General features: G+C 40.9%; 1 protein-coding gene across 12 annotated transcripts in view; it reads right to left on the bottom strand.

Moving 5' to 3' along the window:
• Positions 1-23,487, bottom strand: part of FN1 (fibronectin 1) — a 66,678-nt gene that overhangs the window by 41,197 nt on the left and 1,994 nt on the right. For all 12 annotated transcript variants that reach the window (XM_026002033.2, XM_072742987.1, XM_072742992.1 and 9 more), the window contains exons 3-16: positions 23,151-23,288; positions 21,620-21,751; positions 20,516-20,653; positions 18,043-18,201; positions 15,756-15,947; positions 14,628-14,807; positions 13,824-14,000; positions 12,600-12,752; positions 10,634-10,762; positions 9,449-9,592; positions 4,181-4,302; positions 1,470-1,650; positions 1,085-1,261; positions 18-146 (exon numbers count right to left, since the gene is read on the bottom strand). In XM_026002033.2, coding sequence (XP_025857818.2) covers positions 18-146; positions 1,085-1,261; positions 1,470-1,650; positions 4,181-4,302; positions 9,449-9,592; positions 10,634-10,762; positions 12,600-12,752; positions 13,824-14,000; positions 14,628-14,807; positions 15,756-15,947; positions 18,043-18,201; positions 20,516-20,653; positions 21,620-21,751; positions 23,151-23,288 — 2,151 coding nt within the window. The remainder of the gene's footprint in view (positions 1-17; positions 147-1,084; positions 1,262-1,469; positions 1,651-4,180; positions 4,303-9,448; positions 9,593-10,633; positions 10,763-12,599; positions 12,753-13,823; positions 14,001-14,627; positions 14,808-15,755; positions 15,948-18,042; positions 18,202-20,515; positions 20,654-21,619; positions 21,752-23,150; positions 23,289-23,487) is intronic.

The following is a 23,487-nucleotide window of genomic DNA, read 5'->3' as shown; positions in this document are numbered from 1 at the left end:
GCGTAGTACACATGTACCTGTTGTCTGCGAAGTAGACAGGATCAGACTCTGCTCTCCCTCTTCAGATATCTGATAGACATTTACAATGTATTTTCGGCCAGGAAGCAGGTCAGGGATGTTCACAGAAGTGGCCGTGCTTGGAAGGTCTTTAAAATAAAAAGGAAAGGTTACCAGTCAGAGCAAATCAATCCCTCAAATCACTCCACAGCCCATAAGAGCGGTACTTTTAAAACTATACGTTCATAAGGGAAGGGGGCAAGTCTAGAAGGAAATGTACTAATGGATAATCAATAATTATCAATCCATTATGGCCTCATTCTTCTTTTGTCTGCCATTTTTCTAAATTTCTTCTCTATAGATACATAATTTTTATAATCCACCCCCATGTTGTAAAAATAGCTCTCTGTAGTCAGAAGTCAGGGTAGTGGTCATGGGCAAGGGATGATGGGATAGGACAGATGTTCTTTTTCTTAATCTGGGTCCTGGTCACATGGGTGTGTTCATTTTATAAAAATTCGTCAAGCTCTGTGCCCATGAATATATTATGCTACAATGCAGTTTTTTAAGGGGCCCTAACCATGAGAACTCGAAAAGCACGAATGAGGGTACCGTGCACCCGCAAAGGCTAACATTTTCTGCCATGGTCCTCAAACCCGCAACCCCTTCCCCAAAGAAAACACCAGGAGCTTCTAGGTGGCTTAGACGGTTGAGCATCTGACTGGATTTCAGCTCAGGTCACAATCTCAGGGTCCTGAGATCAAGCCCCACGTAGGGCTCCACGCTCAGTGCAGAGTCTGCTTGCTCCTCTCCCTCTGCCCCTCCCTTACCCCACCCCCAAATAAATATATAAAAACCTTTTAAAAAGTCATATAAGAAAGAAAATACTATGGTTGCACAGACTTGTGCTGAGGCAAATGGGTAATGCAGCTCATACTGGGGAGCAGGAACAATGTGAGCATGTGGCTCAGGAAATAGCGCGCTCAGTTCTAGAGAGGTCAGCCCTTTCCCTTCCTCACACCGGAAGCGTGTTCAGTCTGAGGCGTGCACCAGTCCCAAGGCTGCCATGACGGCACACGGAGCTTACCGAGATACTGTGGCTCATCTCCCTCCTCGCTCAGCTCGTATTCCACACGGAACCCTGACACGGTGTCCGAAGCCGAGACCCACGAGACCACGAAGCTGCTGGCTGTGATTTCAGTCACGGATTCAGAAGTGGCCACGACGGGAGAAAGGGGCGTCGTCTCTCCCGTCACGGTGTTACCTAGACAGAGTCACGGAAAGGGGAGAGGGAGCCTTCAGCCACGGAGAACGTTCGCCGCTGTGGGGACACCACTTAAAAGTGGGTGCCCGCTGTGGAAGCACAGGACTTGAGAAGCAAAGCGCTTCTCTGAGGAACACAGGTACAGACATGAGGACAGGGGGTGAGGGGCGGGTGGGGGGGTAGGGGGTAGGGGGGGTGGGGTACGTACTGGTCACCGCCGGGCTGGTGCTGGTGGTGGTGAAGTCGAAGCGTGTCACCTCTCTGTGGCCGTAGTGCTGGACGCTGATGAGCTGGCCCTCATAGACCACGCCTGGCGTCAGGCCTTTGATGGTGTACGAATTCAGGTGGCCAGGAATGGTGGCTTCCTTCCAACGGCCTGGAGAGTTTTTCTAAAGATTTAAAAGCAAAAAAAAAAAAAAAAAAAAAAAAAAAAAAAAATCACCCAAGTATTCACAAGGATGAACAGTCATAGATGATACCGAGGAATCGTCAAAGAAACGGAGACCTCTGCAGCTCCATTGTGGAGGAAAATCACGGAAAACTGGAATCAGAACAGGGACCTGCAGCAGTTTAATACTCATTATTATTTTAGCTAATATTTACCGGTAGCTCACTGTGTGCCATGCTCTGTGTTGTTTTACTTAATAGTATAATTGCCCTCATTTTATGGTAAAGAAACATAGTTATGTGACACGCCCAAGGTCACACAGTTGCAGGTGCTGGGCACCTTCCTTTTTTGTCAGAATAATTTATTTCAGATCAGCAAGAAAATATGATGAATCCAAGTTTTGCCTCTCCCATTTTTCAAAATTTCTACAATGAACAAAGAGACATTCTTCTCTGAAGTGGGAAAAGGCCACATATTCTATCTTTTACTTTGTAGGATAGAAATTTCTTGCCCTGCAGAAACAGTCAAAAGTAAAATATTGCTTTGTGACTCAGTTCCTGGGACGATCGCATATAAGGTTCGACTGGTCTGGCTGTATGACTCATTCTTGGATATGAATTACCCCATCAAAAGCAGTTCCCAACTTTGGGCAAGACTGCAGAAGAATGTGATTTCGGTTTATTTAATCTTTGCTTCCAGTTTACATTTTCACATCCTGTCCAACTTCATTAACATGTCATGGATCACAAAACTCATTGCAATAAAATGTGTGGAAAAGAAACAGCCTTACTTCAAACAAGATGAGATCCTTTTAAGTGTAAATATTCTAAACTAAGTCAAAATACATTTTTAATGCCCAATGAGTTTTTTAAATTATCCAATCAACCAGTTCCTCAATAATTCAAATACTCCAGTGTCCATTTATATTTTTGAAACCAATGAGATGGATCCTAGTATATTTTAAATCTAAAATTTAACTCAAATACCCTGAAAAAAAAAATATCTGAAATTAGTCATTACAATTAGCTCAGATTTAATGATTAATCTTTCATTCAATGTGAACTTTTCTAGGCACTTAGCTTATCAGAAGAAAACACTGAAGAACAAACTCTCAGGTAACATCCATTGAGGAAAAACCCGAAAATTCTTAGTTGTTAAAAATCTCAACGAAATTTATCACTGCGGTTTCAATGAAGATTTTTCCAATTCAATGTACATTTTAGACCTACCTGTAAATGTTCCTTATTACAGAGATCTCACATAACACTTCAGAGTTAGCTTTAAAGTAAATAAAATTGGTGATGAGATGAAAAGATGAAAGACAAGGAAGTGTTGGAGGGGAAAATATGGTGATCCCATTGACTAACATCTACTAGATACAAAGTTCTGGAAATGGCTGCTCCACATACTGTGGACAAGAGCACTGAGTATACTACAAAAAAATAAATGACTTCACAGCTTGGATTTTCCCTTGAGAGTTTAAATACAGCTGCATGAATCAAATTATTTATTTGTTTGTTTATTTATTTAAGAGTGAGAGAGAGCGAGAGAGAGAGCAGGAGCAGAAAGGAAGGCACAGGGCAGCCCGGGTGGCTCAGCGGTTTAGCACCGCCTTCAGCCCAGGGCATGATCCTGGAGAGCCCGGATCGAGTCCCACGTCAGGCTCCCTGCATGGAGCCTGCTTCTCTCTCTACATCTCTCATGAATAAATAAATAAAATCTTAAAAAAAAAAAAAAAAAAAAAAGAAGGGACAGAGGGGAAAAGTAGGCTCCTCGCTGACCATGGAGCTGACGCTGAACAGGAACCTGGGATCAGGACCCCAACCAAAGGCAGACACTCAACCAACTGAGCCACCCAGGTGCCCCTCGATTTGTTGTTAATTGCTAGAATGTAATAGCTGTGACTAAAAGTGGGCATTTTCTACCTGTATTTAAAATAGTGTCTCTCAAGTTGTTCTTTACGAATTTTGGAGAGAAAGCAGACAGGTTTAAAGGATAAGAAAAACTAAAGCTTACTGGACCTGTATCTTCCTCAGCATGGTTTTTTTCAATTTCCAGATGCTCCTTATTAGAAAATCACAAGGTTTACTTTTTAAACCAACTATCATCCCTCATGTGTTCTTCCCTTGCACCATCTCTTTTTCCCTTCAATCTAAATAACTTCAGAGGATCAAAAGTAATGTTTTAAGAAGTGCTCCCTTATAAAAGTGAACACAAATCACTAAATGTTAATTTTTCAAATCATGGAAATGATGCCAGTAATTGTTTTCCTCTGATAGAGTTGCAAGACATACGACGCCTTTAGATTCTCTTCCCACATTGGGGAAGAATTGTTTCAGGGATTATCATTTCTAAGTCCTTGTTAAGAAGATCTTTCTAAATCCTTCTAAATATCAAAAAAGCTAAATCTGTATGTCCAGTCACAGACAGTTAATCAGACCTGTTGGCTCAAAAGCTGGAAAAAAAAAAATGTTTAGAATGTGTTCATTTCGGCAGCCTCAGTGTGACCAGTTTCTGAGTGGGATACTCACAGGCTTCCATCTGAGAATGTACTTGGAAATGTGAGATGGTTCTGGGGCATTCCACTGGATGGGGTGAGAATTGGGTTGACTGGGGGTCTCAGTGATGATTACTTGGACGGGGCCAGTTGTGCCTGAAAATGAAAATATGAGATTTGGTGATCTTGGGTATTCACTTACTTTGGCTTAAAAAGTTAGTGCACATGGATGGCCATCATTAAAAGACAGTTTTGCTGATCAGTAAATGTGAGTAGAGTAAAAAAAAAAAAAAAAAAATTCTGGGATCACTTTTCTACATCCGACCTTGGAAATCAATGCAACAAAATTCTTTCTTGGTCAATAGATCGTTGTCCTTCACATGAGAAATGCAAATAGAACTTGTTTATAGCAAATAAAATTTGAAAAATGCCTCTTAGTTTGCTTTTACTCTCCATTTTCAAAGTAAGAATTTTGAGAAAATTGCGAAACTACCCTAACCCAAATAAAGGGACACAGAATCCAAACTCTATTTATTTAGCATACTAAGCTTCTTTAAAGCAAATTCTCATTTGTGAACATCTTCATCATGAACAAATCTACCCACTAAAAAGGGAACATTCCAAAGGCCATACGACATGATGTAAAACTCAATTTCTAAATGGGATGGAATCCTAGGTGAATAATTATAGGCTCAGTTTTCTTTCTTTCTTTCCTTTTTCAAATTTAACCAACGTGGGGCTCTCTACACCCAACATGGGGCTTGAACTCATGACCTTGGGCAAGATCAAGAGTTGCACACTCTTCTGACTCAGCCAGCCAGACGCCGCAAGACTCAGTTTTATTTATCAGCCTACGCATCCTATTAGAGGAAAAGTTTTAGTTCCAGTTTTACTAAATAACTGTATTCCAAAATCCTACTACAGAGTGCTCAAATTATTAAGAGATCAACTTTTTTCTTTTCAGCAGTTACCAACTGAAATGGCATTTTGCAGTATATACTAAATTCAGTATTTCCACAACTCAATATGTATGACTGTTTCCAACAAAATTTAAAGTATGGTTTTGGTTCTTCTTTAAAAAAAAAAAAACATATAAGGGAAGCAGAATTAATTTCTTAATAGTGTAGATGCCATTTAAGATAATAATGAAAAAAGAGATAATAATGAAATAGCATTTAAGCTTGCAGAACAGAACAGCGTCTTTTTCCTAAACACTGTCTTTTTTACAATGTCAATCAATGGTCTACTTATTAGAAATAAAATAAAGTTCCCTGTCATAACCTTTCCAAGAATCTCTAACTGCTGCTACTCTATCAAAAAAAGCCACATTTTGCAAGTTTCATAAGGCATTTCACCAGACTGTTAACAGATTTAAGTTTTCTGAAAGCTCATAGGAAAAAATAAAAGGGGATTTTCAAACTTAATTATTATCTTTGCTGTTGAATTCTCTTTAAAAACAAGGCTTTCTATAAGTAGAACAAATACATAACTTGCATGTCTCTGTAGACTCAGAAGTTTTAAAATAATAAACTCACTTCCACACTGGGAATAATTCAAAGTGGTTGAAGACTAACAAATATTCTCTGGATCTTAATTCCATTTAATGTACATATTTCAAAGTCACGTGAATACCAAAATCCACAGATAAAATTCTCAGTTTTCCATTCTAAAGCAGTGTATATTTCGCAGAACATGGTTGGATGTTTGTTTTAATCAATTGGCATAAGTTAGTTGCATGTGACTTTTTAACTTAGTCTTCTTGTTCATGAAGATCCTTACAAAGATAAATAAGTTTTTTAATAAATTTCAATAAATAAGACAAATAATGGAGTTAAATGTTGGAGATGTGACTTCTGTGAACATCAATAAATTATTTATGATTACTGGCATAAAGTTGTTTAAATATGATCCTCTAAAGAAGTCCTACTATAATTTCCTTAAGGAAGGAGCCTCGGTGTCCATTGAAAGATGAATGGATAAAGAAGCTGTGGTTTATGTATACAATGGAATATTCCTCAGCCATTAGAAACGACAAATACCCACCATTTGCTTCAACATGGATGGAACTGGAGGGTATTATGCTGAGTGAAGTAAGTCCATCAGAGAAGGACAAATATTATATGGTTTCATTCATTCAGGGAATATAAAAAATTGTGAAAGGGAATAAAGGGGAAAGGAGCGAAGATGAGTGGGATATCAGAGAGGAAGACAGAACATGAGAGACTCCTAACTCTGGGAAAATGAACAAGGGGTGGTGGAAAGGGAGGTGGACTCGGGGTTGGGGTGACTGGGGGAATGAGCACTGAGGGGGGCACTTGACTGGATGAGCACTGGGTGATATGACCTATGTTGGCAAATTGAAATCCAATTAATTTTTTTTTTCCTTAAGGAAAGAGACACCTGATGTGTATTTTATGTAGTTTGGCAATCATAATTTTGAGGGAAGGAAAAGTTTACAATGCTACAGAATGTACAACGAGAGAGATCTTAATGTCAACCACAGACATTGGGTGAAGACGGTGTCGACGCAGGTTTATCGATGGTGACACATGCACCAGTGTGGTGGGGAATGTGGGTAATGGGGAGGTTGTGCATGTGTGGGAGCAGGAGCTCTATGGGAAAGCTCTGTACCTTCCTTTCAATTTTGCTGGGAACCTAAAACTGCTCTAAAAAAAAACCCCCAAAACAAAAAACCAGCGTGTAATTAAAAGCAAAAGGTTATGACGGTAAAATATCTATCAAGTTTCAGGAAGGCAATACAAATGTCCTCTACTGCCCATCTTTAGCCATAATCATGTTCCCTTGGTCCACGAAGAGGAGGGTGGCAAAAGGAAAAGGCGACTCATTGGTTTTTACCTCCACGATGGAGCAAAACTACAGAAGTTTCTTTTCTTTCTAAAACTTTAAGCACTGGTTCAAAATTGTAGGTTTTGAAAGTCACGCTTGAACCATAGCCCAGTTCCTTAAGGGAACTGCACAGAACAGTAGTGTGGATTTCATGCATTTAGTATATTTTTGTTCAGAAAGTAAAGCGACCGTGTCCATCATGTGTAAGGTCAACTAAATTCTGATTACCACTCTACCTTCATCTACATATGATCTGAAGACAGGAAATCTGAAAATTCTGACATCACTGACATCAATTAGATGTGATAAAACAAAAATGAACCCAACTGGTCTACGCTAGCAATTACCATTGTAAAAACCGGACTCCCTCTCTTATTCAGTATGGTCAGACTAACCATAAAACAGCTAAGTAGAAACATGACGCAATGTGTATACTTTTAAAATCAGTTTAAAATAAGGCTGAAAGGAATCATTTCCAGTACCGATGACCCTGGGGAAGTTAAATATTTATGAGTTTGCGACTCAGTCCTCTTTTTCTCTATTTTATTTGCTGAGATCTGTGCTTTCCTAGCTGTTTATTGACAAACCAAATGCCTCTTATCTACTCTCAGTTTGAACAACTCCACCAAATCCTCTGTAGGAGGAGCAAACAGGGCAAGGCTCAGAGGCAGTCTACCGGTAATCTGTGGCGCCTTCATTCTTTCCACACCCATAAAGCCCCATGTGCTAGGCATGAACCATTAAGCAAACCAGGCATGGAGATAAGCACCCAACCGTGTGCTGAGGGCAAACACCGTCCCCCTCTCCAAATCTCCTCCTCTATATTCACTGGGCATTCCGCTTACCCTTTTTAAATAGTAGGAACAAAGTCGACTTGTAAAACCCCAAAGCAGAAGGCTTCCTTCCCATCCAGATTTCACCCCATCATGTCCACCTAAATGCTCCCAGAGAGCCGCTTTGTGAAAAGGCTCGTGTTAAGAGAAAAAAAATTTCCCTCTAAATCATGGAGGATGATTTTCAACAAGTTGCCACACCAGTAACAATCATTAACATAGAAACCAGGGAGCATTTCTTTAGATGTTTCTATCATTTAGTTGCCTCACTAAAGAAAAATAACAATTATGTAATTTCTGAACTTAAGGTATTTCTGCAATCAGATTTTTAAAAAATTATTAAACAAAAATAATTATATTAAGTGATTTCTCCACCCAAATCTGCCATGAAATACAACTTAAGAGCCAGGTGAACTTGTGCTGTGAGCCTGTGAAGGCAAAGTCACCTCTGACAGCCCTACCAGTACCTGAGGGTTGGGGAGAACCAGGTTTCTTCCAAGTTTGTTGAAAGGGTGTATCTGGGTGGTTAGTATTTAGGATCAGAGATCGTTAGATTGTTAGTGCTAGAAAGACCTTTAAAGGCAATGGGCTTTCATCTCCTCATTTTACAAATGGGAACACGATGAGTGGAGCTTGACATGGATCTCTTTCACAGCACACGGACAGCCCGGACCCACGTCTTGGCAAACTCTACCTTTGGCCAAATTGTTCCGTATCTGATTCTCTACGATAGTGAATCTCTGACTACACTATGGAAGGGTTTAGTTTACTTAACCTTAATTTCTGTCATAGGCAGATTCTGACATTCTGAAAACTTCTTTTGGTTTCTGAATCTGGGCCCTATTTCAAGCCTAAGGTTAACAGAAATCTAGGAGGCTCCGCACCTCGGTAGCTGCTCAAATAACCGGTACTAAAGATGAGAGCTTCCCAATTCACCATGTCTTATTATAATTAAATTTAAAAACTTGTTTTCTTTTTCTAAAATGAGTTAATCACACCTACAGCTAGGCATTCATTATGTCCTGTGACCTAAAAAATCCCCAGCAATAAACATTTGGGCGTATTTGAACTGCGTGGGCAGAAAATTGACTAAATTACTCAACTCTTGACCCAGAATACTTTGTTCTAGACTCCAATTGATCAAACAAATGAAAATTTTGACACAAAGAGGCCCTGGATGAAATGTTGAGCGAACACACACAGCGAACCCACATACCCTATACTGTATTTCATATCATCCCCCCATGCAATCTCTCTGTTGAGAGTCATAACATAAAACCCCAACCCTTCGCTCCCAGTGTAGCTCCCAGCATGGTTTCTATTTCTATGTGCAGACAGGAGATCAAATTAGTTGGAGCGTTTTAACTTAACGGAATGCTCTACAGTGTTCAGAAACAAACTGACACACCAGCACATTTTCACCGCCTTATACATATTTTACTTGACTGGGGAGAAAGGAAAATCATTTTAGTCAAATATCAGATTCTTAGATTGTGATAAGAGCAAAAGATGGGAAAGAGAGAGGAAGCCAATACAGGTGTCAGAGTGTTAAAAACACTGATGCTGCCCTGTTTTCACAACTCAGTTGGAAGTTCTCGGTTTGCACCAACACAGCTACTTACCTGGATAGGTCTGCAAAGGCTGGCAATGCCACTCCCCAATGCCACGGCCATAGCAGTAGCACTGGTACCGGACACCATGCACATACTTCTCCCATGAGTCTCCAATTTGATAAAATGTTCGGGTTTCTGAATCCTGGCATTGGTCTAAAATACAAAGTAAAAGAAGCAGCATTGAAGACTCAGAGCTACAAACTGAATTTCAGTGTGCTGGAGCTAGCATATTAGTTTATTGGAAACTTACAATTTATTTGTCCTTACAAATATATGTGGTTACTAAATATTTTGTTCATATCTTTCACCTTACAAGACAATTAGTAAAGAAAAAAAAATACGTTGGCAAATCGAACTCCAATAAAAAAATATACAAAAGAAAAAAAAAAAGCACCCAGTGGAAGAAATGCTTAGTTTTCTAAAAAGACAGTTATTTCTAAACAAAAATCGTATGATTTAGATTTCAGTACATACTGACATTCTGAATGGCAGTTTGAGAAAACTAAATTAGATATTATTTTGCCTACATTAATGCAACTCGCCGCTTGAATAGTAAGAACAAAATATCACTTTAAACACCTCTTTAAATTTTGAAGGACTCCAGTTTACATGTAAATGGATGAACTAGACTTTGACTATGAATACTTGCTGAGCAGTTTCTGAAAAGAGCTCTCCGGCTTCTGTATCAGCTTTGATCATCTCAGGTCAAACAAACTCATCTGATGGGTTTGTTTTCTTAGTGAGCAACAGGTCTCCTTTGGTAAAGGAATATTAATGGGTTACCTTAAAGCTGGCCATGCAGCTCTGTCAAGGCTCAACCTTCGCTATTTGCTTAGACCTATTATAAAGGGCAGCCAAGAAAAATAAAGTATTTGGAAGGAGGTATTTACTGGCATGAGCATCTGCACAGTCAGCAAAGGAAAGTTCTCTTTCATAACACGGATTCTCTTTATGATTCAGAACCAAAGAACTAATTCTATTCCATTAAAATAAACCTGCATGGGTTACCAAACTCAGTGACAACATCAAGTTGATATACTGGGTCATGATTAGGGAAAAGATTTTACCAAGCTCTCCACAAGCCACTGATCAAAGTCAACTTCAGTGATGTAATAATATGAAATCGCTCTCCTCATCTGAAACTTGTTAACGAGTCCCAACAACCAAAACCATCTAGACCCGAGAGTTAATTACCAATGGGATCGCACTTCCATCTGCCCCGGCCCTGACCAAAGCAGGTACAATTCAGCATGTGCCCCTCTTCATGACGCTTGTGGAATGTGTCGTTCACATTGTACGTGATGTCATCAACAATGCACTGATCTGTTTAGGAAACAGTGGGATGGTGGAGAACTTTCTTAAGTTTTGCAATGAAATTTAAAAATGCCATGCTTTTTTTTTTTTTTTTAAGATTTATTTAGGGGGCCTGAGTGGCTCAGTCCATTAAGCATCTGCCTCTGGCTCAGGTTATGATCTTGGAGACCTGGGATTGAGCCCCACATTGGGCTCCCTGCCTAGCATGGAGTCTGCTCTTCCCTCTCCCTCCGTACCTTCCTCCACCTGGTGTGTGTGCTCTCTTTCTCAAATAAAGATTTATTTATTTATTAGAGAGAGAGGGAGAGAGCTTGTGCAAGCTGGGGGAGGGGCAGAGGGAGAGAGAGAGAATCTCAAGTGGACTCCACACTGAGTGTGGAACTGGGCTCGATCTCAGGACCCTGAGATTATGACCCGAGTGGACACTTAACCAACTGAGCCACCCAGGCACCCCCAAAATACCAAGCTTCTCAAAGTGTACAGTTTTTTTCACCAAATTATCAACACCTCCCACTGAAATAACTTTTCTACCAGCATAGAATGAGCACTTTTTCAAAGTTTGGTCAGGAATACAATTTTTGGAAAAAATAATTCTTTATCACATAAGCTCTTTCTTACAAACTTAAATATCAGAGGCCAAAGTATATACAACTACCAGAATGTGGTAAAATATACCTTCCCGTGGAAAGGTAATTTTTTAATAAATGTGCGTTTTACTTTTGGAAAAGTTCTTGCTTAGATGATAACGTCCTTCAGATCTCTGCTTGCTCTGAGAAATAGGGATAAAGATCAAATATACTTAGGAAGCACCCAGCACAGTGTCATGGTCTGATTTCTGTAACAGGTGGGGTGGGGGGATACTTGGATTTGGGAAATAATATAACATCTATGGCATTTGTGAAATTAAAAAGAAAATTAGGCCAACTCTGCTCCTAACTCTCTGAGAGATCCTGAGAAATTACTTTCCCCATTTGGGTCTCAGTTCCTTCATTTGGAAAGTGAAGAGTTGGTCTGTATGTCTTTCTAGGGTTCCTTTCACTTCTGCAATATCATGCGGAATTATGATTACTCCTGCAGTGTGTTACCCACAAAAGGAGAACGAGTTCAGGCCAAGGTCAACATATCAGTTACACGAAATATTTATTAGCTCAGAGTTCTACCTAAATCTTGGTTTTCAAATCAAAGAAACAGAAGTACTAAAATGGTTTTAATAAATCGCCATCCCTCTATCATAGACCAGGATCCAAAGGAAAACATTTGAGTTGAGCAAAAGAAATAGGTCTCTCTGTCACCTTCAGTTTGGATCTGCAAGGATCTGATTTTAGAACAGCAAAGTGTCAGGGCACCTGGGTGGCTCAATGGGTTAAGTGTCTGCCTTCAGCTCAGATCATGATCTCAGGGTCCTGGGACCCAGCTCAGCGGGGAGCCTGTTTCTTCCTCTCCCTCTGCCCTTCCCCTACTAGTCTTCTCTCACTTTCTCAAATAAAATATTTTTAAAAACCCAGCAAAGTCTATTTTCTTTACAGAAACTATCCAATCTTTCCTTGACGTGACTCCAATGACATATCTAGAAGCTAAAAGGATCAGATCCTTGTGCCTTTGGAGTCATCTTCTCAGCTCAGTGTAAGTACTCACATCCTGGGATGCTTCAGAATTCTAGAATTGCTCTGCCAGCTTTTCTCCACTGGCTGCCTAATATGAGAGGTTTATCCTGCACAGGAGACCGATGGTGTGGCCCTGCACAGTTCCTCTCCTGCTCTTGGTAAACTACAAGTTTCCGCATACAAACTTGGTCCTCTCTGTGCTCCTGTTTCTATCAAATGTTCTCATTAATAAGCAAGCATACCTCGGAGCTGGGAGTAGGCAACACAAGTCCATTCTCCACGACCATTCCCAACGCATGTGCACCTCATCATGTGGCCCATATCGTGCTGTTTGTCCCACTGATCTCCAATGCGATACATGACCCCTTCATTGGTTGTGCAGATTTCCTCATGGGCTGGATAGAAATGGATGGGAAAATGATACAGGGTCTAAAAACATATGCGGTGTCATGGGTCCAGCGTGGTTATCCTAAGAACTCTCACTGTGAAAGCAGTCTGGTGTGCCTCAAAGAAGTCTCAGTGCTATCCTGGGCCTGTGTAGAGCTTTGAGTCCCAGAGAGCAAACTCAATCCAAAGGGGAAGTAGGTGGTAGGGAATTGTTGCAGGAAAGGTTGGGGGATGTTAAAGCACGATAATACCTACAAGTTCACACAACGGGTCTGCATTGTTCTAGAAGACCGATGTTGACTACTGCTCCATAACTTTTTCTAGTTCCAGTTTATTCTATCCCAGAGGGAAACTCTGTGTTCGGGTATAGAACACATAGCTAAAGCATGGCTTTCTTCTAAATCCAACCTTCTCTCTTGAGAATGAAATGTTGAAAGAAATGAAAGTGAGTTTAAGTAGTATTCTTGGGTTTCACTGCCTTATACGTACACCTGATGATGCATAGTTCGTGGGTTCTTGGTTCTACAAGTCAAAGATCAAATGTAATCTACGGGGTTCTTGAAACTTGAAAACAAAAGGTATGGACTCCCCTTTCCCCATTTGTACCAACTTGATCTCTCTAAATGAGAAAAGATCCCATACTTAACAGAAAACATAGTTTTGGCTATTTTGGTATTTCCTAAGTGATAGAGCTGATTCTGAGTGAACCACAGTTGTGTGTGAATATTGCAGGTCCGTGTCTGCAGCAGTTGCACACGGAATGTTTTAAGCTACTCAGTTGTGTGCTCCTTACAAACGACAAACCTGCGAAAAATCTGCATTTCCAGATGTTTTAAAAAGTATTCTTCTTAATGTATTTACATATTTTTGGGTGTTAAATTATATCAAAAGGATTTTACAATCATATAAGTAATTGTATAGTATATATTAATTGTATGTAACATATAATTCTGTGCATATATCTTATGAAGTTTTGTGCTGTCTGAAAATTAAACCCTTAATGGGTGAAATGGGAGTAAATTGGACTCTATTCTTTTGTCTAACTCCATAATTGGATGGCCCACGGGGTTTCATCTTACCGGCCATGGGGCAAAATCCAAACTTCTGGTCAGCATCGTAGTTCGGCGTGGTTCCGCACCACTTCATGTTGTCTCTCCTGCCCTCAGAAGTACAGTCCGTGTAGTTGTGGTTGTTGTACAGGAAGGGGAAGTGGCACAAGGCACCATTGGAATTTCCACCTCGAGTCTGAACCAAAACTGCCCAGGGTAGTACACAAATAGGAAGGAAAATATTACACAACTGAGCCTCTCAGAGTACAGCGGGGCATATCTACAGGAAGGTTCCAAGTGAGCCAGGTTTCTGAAGCTAATTCACAGGGAGTCTGCCTCAGAATAAAGGAGGCCTGATAATAGAGTTGCAAGCTTCCTTGGCGTATTCACCTTCACCTTCAAAAGAGATTTAAATCCAATCTCACTCTCATTTTCCCAGCCAGGAAAGAAAAGATCAAATGGTTGCTTTGAATAAAACATAGTTTTAACCAGAAGAGAAGCAAAAGCACTCAGGGATCCACCCTGTGTGTTCTTTAGCCCTGCGGGATTGCCTACGGACTTTAATACACCCGTATCTTTAATCACATCGTGATCCCAACACGTCTAAAATAATTGAACTAGAGGGCTTCCCCCTTGGTGTCACTTCCCAAGGGTCCTGGGGAACATGGAAGGATCTTGGGCGGCCAAGTCGGCTTCGTGCCTCTTGGGTCCAGGTCAAACAAAAGTGCTACTTCTTCTGCAGCCTCAAGATTAATGGCTAGAAGGCTGGCAAATGAAAGTAGGGATGAGAAATGACTTTTTTTCTCTGCTGTGTGTTGCCCTTGGGAGACTCACCAGTATGGTCTGTACAGAAGGAGTATTTCTGGTCTTGCTCGTAATTGGAAGTTGTGCTGCACCACAGATGTCCATCCTGCCGCCCTTCTGTGGTGCAAGAGTAGAAAGTCCTGCCGTTGTAGGTGAATGGTAAGACACAGGGTTCCCCGTTTGAATTGCCACCGTAAGTTTGGGTGACGGCTACAAGCAAAACCAAAAGGGTCTCGGTAAATAAGGCTGCACTTATCTCCTACCAGTAGCTGCTTATTTCTAGCTTGAGACTGAGCTTGTGCCCTCAAGCTGCCAGTAGAGATAATCACCTAGTTAACGTCAGTCAAAATGTGTCACTTTGAGGGGCACCTGAGTGGCTCAGTGGTTGAGTTGATCCCGCGGTCCTGGGATCGAGTCCCGCATTAGGCTCCCTGCATGGAGCCTGCTTCTCCCTCTGCCTGTGTCTCTGCCTCTCTCTGTCTCTCATGAATAAATAAAATCTTTAAAAAATATGTGTTACTCAGGAAACCGGTCTTTTGCAGATGGAGGGATGCTTGAGTTCTGTCCATGTCTTTTGTTGCCATCTCTGCTGCCATGCCTCAGTTTCCCCGTTTGTAAAGGTATATGAATACAGGTTGACTAAGAATGCTGCTCAGAGTATACTGGAGGGGTGTATATGACTCTGTGGGTGCCTTCATCATTAATACACGAGGTTATTCTAGGGGAAAAGTTAAGTGCATCGATTGTTACTGCTATCGTTACTACCACTTGGCAGCCCAGAGAAAAACGCATCAGGTTGTTGAGAGAAGCTTCCATCGAGAAGCTCCAGAAACGTGCGATTTAGAGTCTAAACTAAGGCTGATTTGCTATTCAGAAAGCAACTCTCTTGTAACAACATTTTAGACAAATAAAGATAATACATAGCAGTTGAATCCCCAGTAGGGGAAAGAAAATACATAGATTAAAAAGATTGGAAGAAAATATATGAAATGCCAACCTGGTTGCTATCACAGGGTGGTAAGATTATAAGCTTTTCTATAGATTATAAGCTTGTTTTATTGTTTTACCTTTTTTTTTTCCTGTAAATCAATGTATTGCCTTCCAAAAATTAAATAACAAAAAGTTATCAGCACTGTTTTTTGAAAAGATAATGCAGACCTGTCTCTTGGCAGCTGACTCCATTGCCCAGGCAAGTGCAAAGCATTTGCTTATTTCCTTGTGTCTTCAGCCACTGCATCCCCACAGAGTAAACCACGCCACTGTCCGTGACGCAGTGACCATAGGGAGCCGGCTGCGGGTGAGGCTGGGGCTGGTAAATGGCCGTCCGGACATCTGTGAAGGGGCCAGATCCTGAGGGCATGAGAAGGGACAGTCACAATGCTGGATAAGAGACAACAACTACCTTCCAGACTAGGGATCTTCAGGGTCCCACACAGATCGCTCTGAAATCCACCGCGTTACTGACCTGCAACTGGAAGGAAATGCCTCTTCCTTTCTGCAGAAGCTTCTACATGCAGCCTAGGAAATACTCTGTAAGAGTCCTCCAGATGGTCTCCATCTCCCAGCTTATCTGCAGCTACTGGGATTGTATTTCTACATCGCAGGCACTATCCCGCCACTCAACAGAGCAGATGCCCTCAACAATTCCTACTCACGCCAGGAAGCTCACGGTCCCCTTCCTCCCTTGCCATGGCCTCATCTCCTCATTCCCTCACGTACCCTGTGCTGTCTTCATGCCCCTCCCTTGTCCTGAGACGGTCTGCCTCACCCTTGCTCTCTTAGCAGCTTTCGTAAGTTCAATAGCATTGGGCATTTCTCTTCCTGATGTTGTTTTTGAGAAGTCCCCCCCATGGTCATCTGTGTGCCTCTGAGCTCATCAGAGAACACCTTGGGAATTTTCTAGAAGTTGCCCCTCCTTCCACATTTTGTTTCTCCTCCGGATCATTTGGGGATTTGTGTGTGTTTCTAAAACCAATCCATCCTCTTAACACAGCTTTCCTTTCAGAGTAAGACAACAACAGAATATGTTGTTCTTTTTTTTAAAAAAAAAACTTTTAGAAATCTGTTCTCCCAAAGGCCAGGGAGAACTGATGCCAGAATAACTGCAGACTGAAATCGGCGTCTCCCTAAGTGCTGCTCAACACTAGAACCCAAAGACATGTCAGACAGTGGGTCCCATGGTCACACACGCTAGGGAGACGTCATCTGTATTTATGTACTCCACTGAAGAGCCACAATGCAAAAGAAAAAGATCCTACAGAAAGAGGTTCCATTTTGTTCAACCCAATGTTTCTCAAACTTTTTTGAACAGAACATTTTCTCTATAATATTCATAAGATTAATAAAAATAGACATTTATTGAATCTTTACCCCCATTAAATCCCAACTACAGTCTTAATTTAAACTATTTCAGGAGACTGATCTTTGTAATTGGTTTTTTTTTCTTTCTTTTTTTGGTTAACAGTAATTTCACTGATAATAATCACATAACTCAAAGATACCACCGAATCTAATCTTGTTCACCTTCAGAAGTGCTCAGAACAAGATGAAAACTCATCAAAAGGAGGAAAATCTAAACAAAGCATAAATATTTTTAGCCTAATGACTCATTGATAAAAGGCTAAGCAACAATGGCTAGTACGTTATTCAGTGAAAACTTGAGAAATTATTAAGAATGTAACAAGCACACACCCTCAATCGTCGTATTTCTGTCTTTCAGACTCTTCCAAAGCAAGCTACAATGCAAAGATCTCATTCTCATACTAGAAATAATGAAAACTTCTCTCTCTCTCTTTTTAAATCCTTAGACATTGTGTCATTTATTCTCATCTCTAGGCCTCTTGTGAATTTCTGGAATTGTGAATGCCAATACATGAAGAAAATGATTGTGCATTATTTTATGGAATGCAACAAAGTTTTGCTGGAGCATGGAAACCACACATAAAGGATTGTTTCTGCTACAAAGAAAGCTGAATGTCAGGACAAGGAAATATATTCCATTTTGAAAAAGAACAACTGTACTTTTTTTCCCCTTGTTCTAGCAGAAGAATCAAATAGTCATGTAACTTATCATAACTCTTCCGTTTCCATTAAAATGCACTTCAGGTATTAAAAATGCACAGGCGTGGGGATGTGTATGTGTATATATATCTATACATCAGTTGTGTAGCTTTTATAATATTAGCATTTCCTTAAAGGTCAGTTTAATCTCTTGGGGCTAACACTGCCTTTCTCCCCCCCACTAAGATTGTTATTTCATTTTTATTTATATTTAAAACCTGACATTAGACAAAGTCTTAATGACTAACAATCTGTAAACGAACTCAGATTATTAGCAGAAACCCTGCAACTCATCCTCATATGGCACGTCAAAGGAAAGATAGAGTTGCTGAAATATTTTTTTGGAATGCCTTCCCGATTCGGGCCCTGCTGGTTCCATGCTCACCAGTGGAAGTGGTCTGCAGAGACGCGTGCCTTTCACACTTCCACTCCCCTCTGCCGTTGCCGGTACAAATGCACTGAAGCAGGTTCCCCCGGTTATCCTTCTTGCTCCAGGTATCTCCGATTCTGTAGGACGTCCTGGTGTCCTGATCATTGCATCTGTCTGTGTCAGAAAGGAAGCATTTAAATATGCAAATCAGGTCAACCTGAAAAAAAGCTCCAGAGTCAACCCCCCAAAAAAGAGTGCAGTCACTGAAAGTTCAGTGAGCTAATCTTTGGCGATGAAATGTTTATACCCAGCTCTGGCGACCACTGGCATCGACCTCCTGAAAGATGGGATTTGGTTTGTTACAGCAGAAAGAGAGACGTGTGATTTTGCATGATTTAGTCTTGTTCCGCTTCCCTGTTTGCCAAAATACTTTTTCGTCATCTCTCATTAATTTTTTAAAAAATTGTTTTCACATTGGTCCTTTGATCAAGTTCATTCTCTGGCTTTCTGTTCTTCCCTCTCTTTCCTTCCCAGGCTCTCTCTGCTTTCTCCCTGTAATTACTGTATATGACCGGCCTTCCAAGAGGGAACTTTCTTCAGAGATTAATAAACAATAGAGAGGAGAGTAAGGTTCAAAAGGTCTCCCCCACTTGCCCCAAAGAAGCTAAAAAGACAGCAGCATCTGCCTCTTCATTTGTTATGTAAGAAAATTCAGGGGACTACCAACTTTGACTAAAATGTTCTCTTTCCCTCCTCCCCCAGCACACATGGATTTAAAATCACCAATCAAATGGTTTCTTTTGAATTGCTTGGCATTAACCCTCCATGGAAAAAGTGGCATTTTGTAATTTGTGACTGAATTGCCATCAGCCTATGTGTTCAATCATACGGTGAGTAGATTGTTTCAGTAATAATCCAGTTTTGCCCATATGCTATCCAGAGAGAAGAGAGGATCTTATTTGCATCAGAATCAGAAAGTCATCTCACTGGGTGAGAGAAAACAATCAGACCGTTGATATAAGTCCATACAAATACCCAGACACGTGGATCTACCACCAGAACGGAGGTCTGGATGAAGACGGGCTGGTTACATACAGCCTTTCCCCAAATCCCAGCTAAAAGGACTGTCTTCCCTAAAACCCCCATAGCACTATTCTCAGTATTCGTCTTGAAGTCCTTAATTTTGTGCTCTGTAGAAGATGAATATGTATAAGCCTTTCTCATCTCCCTGACCTACTTACTAAGTGCTCTTCGGAGGCTGGGCTACTGTCCAATTCAGTTTTGTGTTCCTATACCATTCTGTACAAAGTGGAGGACTTATAAAACTTCATGGAATAAACGGCTTTTCTTTGAGGAACTTATCCCAAACTTGTTATTAGAAGAGCTTTAAATAATAGATGAGGGTTTGAGTCATCGCCACCAAGGTCTTGAAAGTCTGACGATCATAATACCATTTTAAATGCAAAAGATCTAATGAACCAGCAAGTTTCTGGGAAAGACTGTCAGAATTATTATCACTTTCCGTCAAAGACTTATTTTTTATTAGCAAAGAATTCAAATTTGGGTGATGAGCATGTGAAGACGGTTAAATACTTTAAGCCAGATAAAGAAAGAAAATAGGTTTCAATATATTTTAGATTTAAGATTTATTAATAACACCAACTGTTAATGACGGTTTTGCTTCAATCAATTCTACGGTTGCTATTTGTTTGAAAGGTATAAAAGAAAGGAGCCTTGAATCCCCAAGGCAATCTTGGAAGGAGGAGTCGTGTGTGCCAGAGGCCAGCTTCTTTATGGCACTAAGAAGCCCACTTAGGAGCTTTGGGTAAGAAACACTGTCCTGAACCCCAGGTAGACACACAATTTTAACCTATAAGTACTTTTTATTTTCCTCAATTTTGCTGATGAATATGCCCTATTTAAACTTCAAACATAGAAAGAGGGGAACCCTGGGTGGCTCAGCGGTTTAGCGCCTGCCTTTGGCCCAGGGCGTGTCTCTGCCTCCCTCTTTCCCTCCCTCTCTATCTCTGTGTGTCTCTCATGAATAAATAAAGAAAATCTTTAAAAAATAAATAAACTTCAAACATAGAAGGAAACCTAAAACTTTAGAATTTTCCTCCAGTCTAGGTCAATAGTATCTACATGCCCAAAGAGGTGTTTGCATGTTATTTTAACGATTTCTTTGCTCTTAATACTTGGAAAATATCTCAGTGATAATTTAAACACTTGCAACTGATCTTCAAGTCCATAGCACAGTTGGCATTTAAATGACTACTCGGGTTCCTTCTTAGTAGCTGATTGCCTAAGACCTTATTAAACTCTTTCCTTTTCTTTGAAGAAGCAGAATAAGTTGACTGGGGACATCCAAATGTTACCAAAGCATCCTGGTATACTGGGTGTGCTCCAAGTGACATCATATTACAACTCTCTCTAGGAATCCAGAAAACAATACCTGGCCTCATCTTGAGCATAAAGAGTTAAAACATACTTCTAGAAGTACAGGTGATACGTCCACTGCCTTCTCCCAGACAAGTACAATCCACCATCATCCAGCCTTGATACGGCTTTTCCCAGGTCTCTCCAACAACGTAGGAAGTCCCAGCAGCGTGATCAAAACATTTCTCCGCTGTAGGGAAATTTGGATGAAAAACAGGGGGAAAAAAGGGTTATTTTGAATTGTGCAGTCTCCTTGTAATTTAAAGTATATTGTGTAAGCAAAAATCCAGCCACATTTTTTTTAAGTGGCACTCTGTTCAAAAAGAAGGGCACGCCCTGTAACTAAGCACACAGTAAGTAACCAAAGCGAAAGAAAGCTCAAGCCCAGCTGGCAGACAGAAATTCTATTCTCCTAATAAGTACATGGACTGCATATACTCAGCTAGCACCACTGTTCACACCAGTATTTCGGTGAAAACGATCTAGATATGTGTTCATCTGTGGGAAACTATGCACAATTCCAATCTTAATTATGAATGGGTTAAAAAAAAAAGATGAGAAAGTTGTTTAAAATTTGATTCCTGCAAAAACAACTATAACACAAAGCAAAACAAAAGCCCCTGAATTCACGAATAAGAAGTAAACAGTGAAATTTATAGGCAGAAACTTAGATTTGTATTTATAGAGTTCAACTGAAGATTGAGGTCAAAAGAAGCTCAAAAATGTTTATTTTGAAAAAAAAAAAAAAAACCAAACTACCAAGGTGTGATAGAGCACACACAATATTGTTTCAGCCCAGCCTGCTCCAATATAGGAATGTGTCAAAAGTGCCATTCTTTTCCTTTTAACTAATTTACAACTTGGCCAAGGAGAACTCTGAGACCAAATATTAAACCAAAGAAATGACTTTTTCCTAAACCTTTCAATTCTATCTTGTGCTTTTGAAACAAAATTAAGACTTTTATCAATGATTTGCACTTTCTGATCTGGCTCCTTCAGGACCACAGATTATAAAGTATTTCAGTATTTGAAATGAAATTTCCATTTCATTCTTTTTTGAATTGACATTCAGATCCCGGGTCCCCATGGGTTTTCACTTAACCCAACATTTTGACTCTGCCTCCCCACATCTCATTCATCCCTCAGAGTCACACACCTATGGGCTTGCAGGTCCATTCTCCTTTCCCATTACCAAGACAGACACACTCTAACATGTAACCACCAGTCTCATGTGGTCTCCTCCAGGTGTCACCGATCTTGTAGGACTGACCACCTTCATGGCACCGGTCTGTTCAAGACAAAAGGCAAATGTTAGAGAGAGAGAGAGAATATTAAAAGAAAGAGAGAAAAAGGAGAGGAGAGGAGAGGAGAAGATTTCATATCCCATTTGGGTAGGTATTTAGGTTAGCCAAAGTAAGGACACAGAGAACACCTTGCCCATCAGAAGTAGGGGAAAACTTAACAGATCTGGCCACTTTGGGTTACTCAATTAAATGTCTTAATTTAAGCATGATGGGAAATCACACAGAAAACTGAATGGCAAGAAAAGAGGTCATAAATCCTGGTTCCTCACAGAGATCACAGGAAATTGATCCTAGAGCAGAAAAGAAAGGCTGGCAGGCATGACCTCCACACACACACAGCAGGGTGAGCCCGACTGAATGACAAAGCCACACACATTGGGCATAGCTGTCCAGCTTTCAGGAGTGGGAGAGCCCCCATTTTACCCGAAGACAAATATGTCATATTGGCACAAATCAAGTAGACGTATATACCTCGCAAGTAAGGCAATATGGGTACCCTTCCAAGCTGTTAGGCATAGTGGCACATCCAAAGGCTGAATGTCCCCTCGACTATAAATGCTGTGGACCACTGAGTCTTAAGACTGCCAACAAACTTGAATAAACCCTAATGTTAAATATGGGAAAAGCTGATTGGGTCTGTTCACAAGGGACTGCTTTGTTCTTTTGGAGAGAAGCCTTTCAAGCAACTTATACTTAAAGGATGGATTAAACAAACGGAATACTTTAATGGAGCCTGTTGGTAACCCGGTGAGTCATAGTGGAAAGACTGCCTTGGCTAAACTAGAACTGATGAGAGTCAACACAGTCCCCAAAGGTCTCTGGAAACACTAGTAGGCTAATCACTCCATCCTACCTTTGGGAATAGAGAGATTTGCTTCCTGGGTAAAAACTATAGGTCACAAAGACACCAGACTGCATCTGTGAGATGCAAGAGGTCTCTGCCTCACAAGCAAGAAGAGCACACCCCACGGTGGCTAATTCACTCTTTGTGACCATCTTCCTAATCACTGAGGATGATCACTTCATCAGGCTGGCTTGAAGATGCCCAGGTAATATAAAATGGACAATTCCTCTAAGTATGTCTTAACTGAAATGGAACTCAAGAGATCCCGTTGGTACTCGTAACTCCACACAGGCTCAACACCATTTCCACCTGGGCACAGAGCCACCTTCCAGAAGCCCCGGAACCAGCCGGGTGACCACATCAGAGCAACTGGTCACGGTGAGGGGGGCGGGGGGGGTAAACCAGTCATGCGTAACAGAAAGCGACAATGATGGTACTGGAGAAATTCACATATATGATATTTGAGCGTCTTTATGGAATGTCTTTCTTACTTGACATAAATGATATTTTAGCGTCATTTTACGGAATATCCTTCTTACTTGCAATGGTGCAGCTAATTCTTCCACGCCCAGCTCCGATGCACGTACAGTCCCAGATCATGGAGTCCTTAGGGCGCTCATAAGTGTCACCCACGCGGTAGGTGTTCCCCGTGTACTTGTCAAAGCAAGTCTCTTCAGCTGAGGAGAGAAGGAAAGTCCACGTGGGCCTCACGTATGTGAAAGCATTTCTATTCCACTAATCCCATCCAGAGAAACACTCACTCTTCCACCCTGAGTAGCATGGTACAACCGAAGAATGTGAAAACATTTAAATGGGAGATCTAGATTGTACCCCAGGCTTTAATGAAGCCTCAGCGTTTGAATTTTGACCAGTTCT

This window comes from Vulpes vulpes, chromosome 16 (genome assembly GCF_048418805.1).
Source record: "Vulpes vulpes isolate BD-2025 chromosome 16, VulVul3, whole genome shotgun sequence".
Classification (NCBI taxonomy): Eukaryota; Metazoa; Chordata; class Mammalia; order Carnivora; family Canidae; genus Vulpes; species Vulpes vulpes.
Note: the sequence above shows the minus strand (reverse complement) of the source record. Positions and strands in the feature narration are given on the sequence as shown.